At 44.6% G+C, this 11,193-nt stretch overlaps 1 protein-coding gene across 2 annotated transcripts in view; it reads left to right on the forward strand.

The window, feature by feature from the left end:
• Positions 1 to 427: 427 nt before the first annotated feature.
• Positions 428 to 11,193, forward strand: part of tdrd12 (tudor domain containing 12) — a 22,528-nt gene continuing 11,762 nt past the window's right edge. The window contains exons 1-18 of one of the 2 annotated variants that reach the window (XM_062548229.1): positions 428 to 562; positions 642 to 675; positions 762 to 926; positions 1,288 to 1,424; positions 1,853 to 1,972; positions 3,076 to 3,131; positions 4,261 to 4,346; positions 4,591 to 4,804; positions 5,203 to 5,282; positions 5,743 to 5,840; positions 6,033 to 6,104; positions 6,198 to 6,249; positions 6,856 to 7,106; positions 7,206 to 7,295; positions 7,665 to 7,722; positions 8,008 to 8,115; positions 8,646 to 8,831; positions 9,370 to 9,523. In XM_062548229.1, coding sequence (XP_062404213.1) covers positions 652 to 675; positions 762 to 926; positions 1,288 to 1,424; positions 1,853 to 1,972; positions 3,076 to 3,131; positions 4,261 to 4,346; positions 4,591 to 4,804; positions 5,203 to 5,282; positions 5,743 to 5,840; positions 6,033 to 6,104; positions 6,198 to 6,249; positions 6,856 to 7,106; positions 7,206 to 7,295; positions 7,665 to 7,722; positions 8,008 to 8,115; positions 8,646 to 8,831; positions 9,370 to 9,523 — 1,951 coding nt within the window. In that variant the 5' untranslated portion in view covers positions 428 to 562; positions 642 to 651. The remainder of the gene's footprint in view (positions 563 to 641; positions 676 to 761; positions 927 to 1,287; positions 1,425 to 1,852; positions 1,973 to 3,075; positions 3,132 to 4,260; positions 4,347 to 4,590; positions 4,805 to 5,202; positions 5,283 to 5,742; positions 5,841 to 6,032; positions 6,105 to 6,197; positions 6,250 to 6,855; positions 7,107 to 7,205; positions 7,296 to 7,664; positions 7,723 to 8,007; positions 8,116 to 8,645; positions 8,832 to 9,369; positions 9,524 to 11,193) is intronic. The other variant, XM_062548230.1, reaches the window with a different exon arrangement.

Below are 11,193 nucleotides of genomic sequence, written 5' to 3' on the forward strand. Positions count from 1 at the left end.
CACGTGGTGGCGATCTGAATAGGTTCAGGTTCAAATGTATGACAACCTAAGAAGAACAATACAGGCGGAGGTCTGCGCTCTCTGAGTGCTTTTCTAGTTTGTTAAGGTATGCACATGCGTTTTTAAAATTTCCTATGGAAACTCCCCATAGGACTTTTGCCTATTCAAAATGCATACTGACAAATTGCTTTATGCACACGAACCCCAGACGCATAGGCGGTGACCACAAAGAATATCACATGGAAGCCATTCAACTATAAGTAAGTGGACAGATATATTTTTTCTAAAAAAAAAACCCAAGATGAATACTGGTAGAATCCATAGACCTAGGTAGAATCCCATCAACTCCGATAAACTAAGAACGCGACCAGTAGGGGGCGATCATCGATGTGTTGATTACTTTCCCCCCTAACAGCTTTGATTAGTGTGCCATAGTTGGTTAGCAGCACGTGTGACCTTAGCATGCATAATTATTCTTAGCGGAACACACATCTTCTGTTTCTAACGGCAAGCAAGCGTCAAAAGTCCAAATTAATTCACTTTGAAACAATTTGTAGCCTAGGTAGTGTAATTTGTTGTTAATTTCAATTGAACAGCTACAACAACGCTCAGTTTAACTAATGGTGTCGTTTCATTTGTAGGTGGCTGAAAATGCTGGAAATATCCATACTTAAGGTAACGGTGTAACTGTCACTTGAAGCCCATATCTTTAGTGTAATAACAACAATGCTAGTGATAATCCGTTTATTTTGTATTTGCAGATTGAAGACCCTAGCTGCTTGTGGGGTAGAATTATGAGAGGCCCAGGGGTTCAAGTGGCTAGTCAAAAGGATTATGATGACTTGCAAATTGAGATGAACCTATACTACCATGATGTCAATCTAGATTCTCAATCTGTAAAGCCATCTTCCCTGAAGAAGGGACAGGTAAGGTGGATTCCCATTTCTGAGTAGCATGCTGTCCAGACCTGTTACAACACAATCACTTAATTTCATTTTAAGTCAAGTGTTTCGTTTTTGTTGAAAGTGAGATTAGACAAATAAAGCAAATATCTACACGCCATTTTCAACTAGGCCTACAGCAGACATTCCAAACTGCTAAAACTGATTTCAGGGAGGGATCATGAACGTGACTTGCAGGATTTGCAGGAAATTGTAGCATACAGTAGTTTAGATTGTAGTATATAACGTATGGACGTCAGAGAGGATGTCTGCCACAGGTATGAGTTATGCCATACATTTGGAGCTGAGTTAACCAGTAGTTGCTCCCCTCTCTCTGTCCACCCAGCTGTGCGTGGTGTTCTCCCCTCTCCTGTTGAGCTGGTGCCGTGCCATTGTGGAGTCTGTGTACGAGGGAGTGGAGGGGACCAGGGTTACCTGCTTCCTGGTGGACCATGTGGAAGATGTCAGCGTCTCAGATGACAGGTACACACCCTCATCGAGGAGTAGACATGGGGCTCTTCTCATTCGTCTTTTTAGCTATCCTCCCTCCCTTCCTTCCTCGGTCCTCCGGCCACTGATCTAGATAAAGAATGATGGATGGGGCAGCCACAATGGGATAGTCTATCAGTGGGAACGAGCTGGAGGGCCGAGGATCAAGAGCATACTGTACTGTGGGTTGAGAAGGAGCCATGGACTGCACCTGCTGCTCACTGAGTGGGGAAAAGAGGGAGTAGGTTGTTATATTTTGGGAAAATATTTGCCAAAACAACTTCATGTTTTTTCTTTGCAGAAGTTTGACAAACGTTTTTTAAAAAACATGCCTATGCCTAACACATGCCTACTAAATGCAAGAGTCGCTTATCTCTTGTTGCTGTTGTCATGGCATAAGCTGGTCTCCCATCCATCCCCAGTGTGTACGCCCTGCTGCAGAGGTTCCTCCAGCTGCCGCTCCGGGTGAGGAAGTTCCAGCTGAGTGGCGTCCATCCCTTGAGCCTGCGCGTGTCCATCGCCGATGCCAAAGCAGAGCTGGTGTAAGACTACACATTTGAGACCTCAGAGCACACACACACACACACACACACACACACACACACACACACACATTTATTCTGCACACTCTCACATACTGGAGACATTTTGCTCTTCGTCAGTGTAATGTTGGAGAGTGGGAGGAGCTGAAAGCTGAGCTGAGGAGTCTCATTGGCTGATGCGATTAGAGATGCCCATACAGTACATGCTACTATACAGTATTGTGTTTGTTCTCATTAGGCCTTAATGTAGCCTTAACATGCCATAGTATAGTCATCGTTTATTTTTTATTAGGTTGTTGCTTGAATTTATATTGTTTATTGCTATTGCTATTCTCCCTACGGTAGTCTGACCAACTTTTTGAAATTGTTCACTGTTAAATTGATTATTGTATTGTTTTTATTTGTATGTTTTTTTGGACAATAGCCATAGCCATAACCAGTAGTGCCTATGGGCCATTCATCAGCATGGGGGCAGAGTGTGCAGTACTGTAAGTTAGGGGATAATGGGGGCAGAGTGTGCAGTACTGTAAGTGAGGGGATAATGGGGGCAGAGTGTGCAGTACAGTAAGTGAGGGGATAATGGGGGCAGAGTGTGCAGTACTGTAAGTGAGGGGATAATGGGGCAGAGTGTGCAGTAAGTGAGGGGATAATGGGGGCAGAGTGTGCAGTACTGTAAGTGAGGGGATAATGGGGCAGAGTGTGCAGTAAGTGAGGGGATAATGGGGGCAGAGTGTGCAGTACAGTAAGTGAGGGGATAATGGGGACAGAGTGTGCAGTAAGTGAGGGGATAATGGGGGCAGAGTGTGCAGTAAGTGAGGGGATAATGGGGGCAGAGTGCAGTAAGTGAGGGGATAATGGATCAGTCATCAGCATGGGGGCAGAGTGTGCAGTAAGTGAGGGGATAATGGGGACAGAGTGTGCAGTAAGTGAGGGGATAATGGGGGCAGAGTGTGCAGTAAGTAAGGGGATAATGGGGACAGAGTGCAGTAAGTGAGGGGATAATGGGGACAGAGTGTGCAGTAAGTAAGGGGATAATGGGGACAGAGTGTGCAGTAAGTGAGGGGATAATGGATCAGAAGCTATATGTACATTTGCTTCCACAGACCCTCGCCGCGATGGGACAGCTCTGCTACAAGATACCTGTACATCCTCTGGCAGGGTAAGGGCCCCTTAGTTCACTGAAATCGAACCCATTTTCAGCACTTTCCTGGCATTCTGCTCAAGTTAAAGAGCGCTTGAGTGAAAGGTTTTTGGTCGTTGGTCGCATATCAGTGCAAAAGATAGTCATCATACATAAATTCATTAAATATTTATATTTGAAAAAAGATAATAATAATCTTTACGTATACTGCTACTGTAATTCTGTTAATAAAGTGTTTGTACAGTGAGGAGAACATGTATTTGATACCATGCTAAAGTTGACTAAAAAGAGGAATATAAAATCATCATTTGACAATTGATCTTAATGTCTTAATTCAAAAATTGAGTAAAAATAAAACCGCTAACTACCCCAATTTTCTTTGTGAATCAAGAATGTTTCGTAAATAAATAAATGTTCTTCCTAAATGCTAGGGGGAAGGAAGTATTTGACCCCCAATGTAACCCTATGGGAATTTAACACATAGGGTTAACATTGGGGCAGGCAGATTTTTATTTTTTAAGGCCAGCTATTTCATGGATTCAGGTTATTATGCATCCTGATAAAGTTCCCTTGGCCGTTGGAATTAAAATAGCCCCACGTCATTACATACCTTTCACCATAGCGAGAGATTGGCATGGTGCTTTTTGCAGTAGGCCTATTAGCCTGTTTGATGCTCATTGAGCTCAATGCAAATCAAACAGGCTAATAGGCCTACTGGAAAAAGCACCATGCCAATCTCTAGCTATGGTCAAGGGTATGTGATGATGTGGGGCTATTTTAATTCCAAAGGCCAAGGGAAATTTATCGGGATGCATAATATCCTAGATCCATGAAATAGCTGGTCTTTAAAAATAAAAATCTGCCTGCCCCTATGTTAACCCTATGTGTTAAATTCCCATAGGGTTACATAGGGGGTCAAATACTTCCTTCCCCTAGCATTTAAGGAAAACATTTATCTATTTACGATACATTCTTCAATCACAAAGAAAATTGGTGTCCTTGGCGGTTTGATTTTTACTCATTTTTTAAATTAAGGCATTAAGATCAATTGTCAAATGATGATTTTATATTCCTGTTTTAGCATGGTATCAAATACATGTGCTCCTCACTGTATTTGATATCCCTGCTGATCTCTTTGTCCTCACAGCATCTTCTCTAGTTGAAGCAGTGGTGTGTGGATCACAGGACAATTGCCTGGCTATTGAACTCTACCTGACTATCAACCGTGTTAAGGTATGACGTTGTTTAACACACTAATACGACTATGATCTGTGTGTTAATGGAGATTTGTTAAAGATTCTCATGCTGCCTCTTCCATCATAACATGGAGTCAAAGGACACAAAAGCTCTGTTCAGGAGAGCTCTTTGGTGGGGTGTCCTCTGTCTATAGGCATAAAGGCTGGTACTGTAGATACATAGAGTGAACACATCTCTGTTTTACTCTAATGATGACTCTGGTGCACCTTGGACGTCACAGATCTGTGCGAATCACGACCTGCTGGCGAAGAGGCTGGCCTGCACCAGGACTGAGAAGGAGAGTTTGCAGAAGGAACGCAGAGGCCTCCCGCCCGTCTTCCTGAAAGGCGACATGTTTGCCAGCCCAGAGCAGTTCCTGGCCCTCAACGGGTTTGAGGTGAAGTTGACCCCACCGAATGGGGTGACCAATAAAGTCTCCAGTGGATCCCTGCCAGGTCAGTGCTGAGGGCATGAGTCATGATTTAATTAGGCTTATCCTTTTGTCTCTGTTTCAGCAATACTGCATATTGTAGAAACATTTGAGATTTAAAAATGTGAGAGATTTACTTCGGTAACATCTCTCTTACCAGTGAAGGACAGTACTTAGTTTTTTCTTATTGTGCCTTTCTGAATCTTAGCTCATAATGTGTAATAATAATGTGAAATGTTGTTGTTAGCAAGACAACTTAAAAAGTTATGGACGGATTTCGATGAAAGGTCTGAAATGACTCAAGGAAGAAATGATTACATTTTGGGAGGGATCCGGGAGGCGGTGATGTTTACGCTTGGTGGAGGTCTGCGTTTTCGGAGTGCTTTTCTAGTTTCTGATCATTTTATTATCATGTCGTCCTAGAACTGGTTAAGGAGTCGGAGCTGTCAGACCTGTCCTGTGGGGAGGTGTATGGAGCCGTCCAGAATACCGTCATGCCACCGGTACAGTCGTGTGTGTGTGTGTGTGTGTGTGTGTGTGTGTGTGTGTGTGTGTGTGTGTGTGTGTGTGTGTGTGTGTGTGTGTGTGTGTGTGTGTGTGTGTGTGTGTGTGTGTGTGTGTGTGTGTGTGTGTGTGTGTGTGTGTGTGTACTGAGCTGTCCTGTGGGGAGGTGTATGGAGCCGTCCAGAGCACCAGCATGCCTCCGGTACAGTCGTGTGTGTGTGTCCTTTTCTCTCGGCAAGGTTTCCTTGTGACCACCATAGTGGTCTGTGTGCCCTGTGTATCTCTGTAACACAGTTTTATAAAGCTGTTGACATGGTAGGATGCAACAAATATCTTCTTTTGTCATCAGCAGCCGAACAAGGAAATATTGAGACCATTTGAAATGCACCATGGGGTTTTGAGTTTTCCATGTGATAAGTATGCCTTTAGACATGATTGCACTGCACCCTTCTGTAACAGGAGCAGACTTCAGATAGAGCCTTTGATGCCGAAGAGCCAGGAAGCCCCTGCACTTTACCTAGTCCACCACGAAACCGCCAAGTTGAGGAGGAGACCAGGTAAAACATAATAAAGACTTAATTGTAGATTTATTTATTTCCATTTTTTATATTAAATAAAACCACAACAACAGAAAAAACAAACATTGTAACATCTGTAATCAGTAAGTATCGGCATTCATTGTTAAATCCTACCAGTTCTCATCAAAGCCCATAAGCTATTGGTTGTCAAAAGAGTATTTTCTCTTTCAGTGGAAGTGAAGTGAGTGAGGATCCTGGGCCGACTCTAGCAGATGAAGTGATGGCAGAGTTGAAGCTGTTCAGGTCAGACAGACAATCTGTGTATTTGGGTGTGTGAGCGTAACAGTGACTTGCACTGTGCCAGCTGGTTTGGAACACTAGTGTGTCTTTCTCCAGGTATCTCAAGTTTTTGAATCCTGATGCTGTTGGTGGATTTGACAAGTCCACGGTGAGTGTCTACACTTAATAATATTTAATATTAACATAAATGTTTAAATTCTGCTCTTTGATTTATTCTTTAAAGTTGAGCTGGTTCTCGAGCACAACAGTTTTCATTGCTGATGATGCCTATTAATGAGTAGCCTGGGTAATCCAGACCCTGGGAATCTTTCAGATTAAGGTCTGGCCACAAATAATGAAATGGCCCAACTCAAGGGGCGGCACCAAGCATGCATTTGAAAATCTCACTGCACACAATTGGATAACACTACGACCAATGTTTACTGAATTTGAATGTTGCAGCGCTGTGGTCATCAGTTTAGCTCGCCTCTGGCCCGCCTATATCAGATACACGGATGTGATTGGTTCCCCCGATGCCTGGGGTGAAAGCAATATGCATCATTGATCGTGGCCAGAGTATCTTGCAGACACGATTCAAATTGTGCCCTCACGAGAACTCTGGATTTCCAGGGAAAAGAATGAGTGCATGACAATAAATAAAAATGTATTGCTCTGTCTCCCCTCGGGTGATTTCGTGATCTTTTGTTGTTTGTCAGTTTATCTTGAAGAGGTGTTTTTTGATGATTTTGATCTCCGTGCACCTGCATTCATACAGGTGGACCTGAGCGGTCAGTCTGACACAGACAGTACCACTGATCAGGTGACTGCTGGCTCAGTCGAACTAGCGGAGATAAAGACAGAGGAGAGGGCTGAGGCAGAAGTGGTGCTTCCCAACGAGATGACGGAGAAGGAAGACGCGCCGCTTTCCCAGATGCCCCAGCTTCAGGCGGACCATGAGCCGGTCACCTGTGAGCCGGTCACCTGTGAGCCGGTCACCTGTGAGCCGGTCAAGGATGATGATGTCCAGTAAGAATACTGAAAACATCACCCGTGTCCTCACTGGATAGTTTACGGACTTCTGCATTGAATGTGTTTAACTGATGATGTTCTTTGCTTTGATCGCAGTTCTTCTGATAGCCCCAGTGTTCAAGACTGGAGACTTGAAGAGAGCAGCGCCCCACAGCAGAGAACGGAAGACGAGATGGCGGCCGCTCGGTGGGTTTTTAGTGTGTGTGTGTGTGTGTGTGTGTGTGTGTGTGTGTGTGTGTGTGTGTGTGTGTGTGTGTGTGTGTGTGTGTGTGTGTGTGTGTGTGTGTGTGTGTGTGTGTGTGTGTGTGTGTGTGTGTGTGTGTGTGTGTGTGTGTGTGTGTGTGTGTGTGTGTGTGTGTGTGTGTCTGCTCTTCTTAGTCTGTGCTGAGGAGCGGAATACTCTTCTGTTCCGAGTCTGCCTTATTGACCACAGAAACTACAGGAATACTAGAAATTAGACCAATGTATTCACTTGTTGTGTTTTTAGTGTGTGTGTGAAAAACTTCAGGAAGTGTGTGGTTTTACATGCTTGATAATGAAAGTTTGCGCATACAGTTTGCTGGAATGGCTCAACCCTGCCCCACTAAATCTAGATGCGGAAGATGACGTAATGGTAAGCATTGAGCTCTTAAAACGATATGTTTAGTCTTTCAGAAGCAACGTGGCACATTGGACACCCTTATACAAAAAAAAAGTGTGACTTACAGTCCGAAAAATACTGTAATAATGATCCTTTCAAAATAATTCTGATAAGCATGGTTTAGTTTTGGCCAGTAAAAATATGTGTTGCCGGTCGTTGTTTTAATATTTCGGTCACTTTGGCTAGTAAGCCACAAAGTTAATTTGCCCCCCCTGTTGCCCCCTGTTGCCCTCCTTCCTGTCGCTCTGTGGCCTGTAGGTGGCGCCCACGGACCCCAAGAGGAATGGGGTTCTGGTTCACGCTTCAGTTGCCATAGAACCCTGGCAAAGTCTGGCCCGCTGCTCAATCTCTGACCACTTCAAACGGGTAATGGCCTGCTTTTGAACTCAACTGTAGCCAGATAGGCTTGTATAGATATAGCTTACAGCATAACTACTGAAAGTTGGATGCCTCTGTCATGAATATTTTTACTAATATGGTTCATAACATGCTTGTACTAGACTCAAGAGTGCAAAGATGCAATGTAGAGGCTTCTGCTGCGTTCAACAATTGTGTTGCACTAGTGTAGTTGGTCTGAAAATGTTTGAGAAACACTGGTGTACAGTATGATACCAGCAGTTAGCAGTTAGATGTCCTACTGTACTGTATGTCACATGTGAGCCCTGTAATGTGTTGTGCTGTATGTGAGTCCTGTAGTGTGTTGTGCTGTGTGTGAGCCCTGTGGTGTGTTGTGCTGCTGGCCCCATGTGAGTCCTGTGGTGTGTTGTGCTGTATGTGAGCCCTTATGTGAGTCCTGTGGTGTGTTGTGCTGTATGTGAGCCCTTATGTGAGTCCTGTGGTGTGTTGTGCTGTATGTGAGCCCTTATGTGAGTCCTGTGGTGTGTTAACCCCCGCAGTACCTGGTGAGGCGGAAGTGCGCTGGCCCTACGGTGGCGCAGCAGTACTGCTGGCCCCACGTGTTCCGGGGCAACGACACACTGCTGGTGACCCATGCAGGCCAGGACCCGCTGAACTACCTCCCCCCGCTCATCACACACATCCAGAACGGCTCCGTCCACTCCTCCCTCGTCACACGCACCGGGGTAAGTGTGTGTGTGTGTGTGTGTGTGTGTGTGGACACCAGGCTGACTGGAGCTGTTCTGATCGTACAGATCCACAGCTGTGTTCAAGAGCCAGAGGGTTCAACATGGTAGAATGGTAGACTTCATCATGCTGTGTTCAAGAGCCAGAGGGTTCAACATGGTAGACTTCAGCATGCTGTGTTCAAGAGCCAGAGGGTTCAACATGGTAGACTTCAGCATGCTGTGTTCAAGAGCCAGAGGGTTCAACATGGTAGACTAGAATGGTAGACTTCATCATGCAGAACTCCAAAGCTTTTGCTAATGTACTCCTGTCCAGAAGGAGTGCTGTGAGACCAGTACTCACCATCAGACTGGTTCTCTTGACTTGAATTTCCCCTTGGGGATCAATAAAGTATCTATCTAAGGTTGGCTTAGGTGCTCTTCAGTGAGACTGTGTGTGTCCTGATGAGAGTGATGGGATGAGACTGCACTGACAGAGGATAACACCGCGTCATCTGGCACTTTGTGTTGTGTGTCCTGTGCTGTGTTGTGTTGTCAGCCCATAGCGGTGATCCTGTGCCCGCGATGGGAGAAGGTGCAGGTGGTGTTCGACCTGCTGGAGACCTGCCGGGCCGTCCAGGACCTCAACCCGGCGCTGGTGCTGCTGGGCCAGGACAAGGACGAGGCCAAGGCCTTCAGGGTCCACAAGAACTGTGAGGCTCCCGCCCGCCACTCCGGGGCTTTCATCCTCTCTTGGTGTTGTTGTTGTTGTTGTTGTTTAGCACAAACATCTTGATCATTACGTAGAACACTGGGGCCTGTACTACGAAGCGGGGTTACTGGCTTAGCTGGGTAACTTCGAGAGTAAGTTGATCACGTGTGGCGTAACTTCCCGGTTAACCCGTACTACGAAAGGTGGATAGGTTTTAACCGAGGTATGCTGCCATGGCAATTTACGCTGCATCTCAAACCTGCTCCGAGCAGGTTATGATCTTAGTTAACCCGAGGTTTGCGGTTAACCACACCCCACAATGTCGACGTAGGCTACTTTGAAGATACATTATTGGAGCGCAAATTGTAAGCGCCTCTCTTCGCAAGGCGAGGGTTTTTAAAGATCGCCAGAATATTTCTCCATATAATATTTTCTATGAAAGATAGCCTATACATTCTTAGCCGAGGGAATTCGTTGCATTTGTCAGCTGATCGAGGCAAAGTGGAGGCTATAAGCATTGGCAATATAACATATTTTCATAATTAAGAAATATTAATGCAAGCTATAACTAGGCCTATAAACCTTCTGCATGTTTTTGAGTTTCATTTTCACCTGCTGCCAGCGGCATTGCCGTTGCATCTAAAATGTTCACAGGACTAAATCAGTCAATGGGGCTAAACATTCAATTATCCTTTATGAATATTTATTGATATACATGGCATGAATTGTGTTGCATCTGTAGGACTCTTATGAACTCAAAATTTATTTATTTCAACACATTTCAGACATTCCGCAAGCTATTAATCCTCCGTAACATAGGCTATTTAAGGAACATGAAATAAAACTTTACTTTCATATATCCGATCAGCAATAGCCTACGTTGCCAACAGCCTTGTCTTGCTTTGTTTGCTGCCGACGTATTTGATGTATCGTAAAGTGGGTTTTAATTCCTCGCAACTTCTTATAATCATTGCGCATTTCTTATCCGTAAAATAACGTGATCACGTCATCATTAAAAGTGGTGATTTGCCCTGCAACCCGCCCATTTTATGTGAACGCGCACCAACTCCGATGAGGTTAACCCCATTTCAACAAATCAACTTCTTACTCAGCGTCGTAGTACCGATTAACACCAATGAAGATAACCAGGTTTTGTCAACCCCGGTTTAGCTAAGTAACCCTGGGTTACATCTGGGTAGGTTGAGCTCCCTTCGTAGTACAGGGGCCTGTACTACGAAGGCCCCAAAATACATTTTGAGTCCTACAGATGCAACACAATTCATGCCATGTATATGAATAAATATTAATAAAGGATAATTGAATGTTTAGCCCCATTGACTGATTTAGTGTATGCCTATCCTGTGAACATTTTAGATGCAACGGCAGTGCCGCTGGCAGCAGGTGAAAATGAAACTCAAAAACATTCCGAAGGTTTATAGGCCTAGTTATAGTTTGCATTAATATGTCTTAATTATGAAAATGTTATATTGCCAATGCTTATAGCCTCCACTTTGCCTCGATCAGCTGACAAATGCAACGAATTCCCTCGGCTGAGAATGTATAGGCTATCTTTCATAGAGAATATTATATGGAGAAAGATTCTGGCGGTCTTTAAAAACCCTCGCCTTGCGAAGAGAGGCGCTTACAATTTGCGCTCCAATAATGTATCTT

This window comes from Sardina pilchardus, chromosome 10, assembly GCF_963854185.1.
Source record: "Sardina pilchardus chromosome 10, fSarPil1.1, whole genome shotgun sequence".
Lineage (NCBI taxonomy): Eukaryota > Metazoa > Chordata > Actinopteri > Clupeiformes > Clupeidae > Sardina > Sardina pilchardus.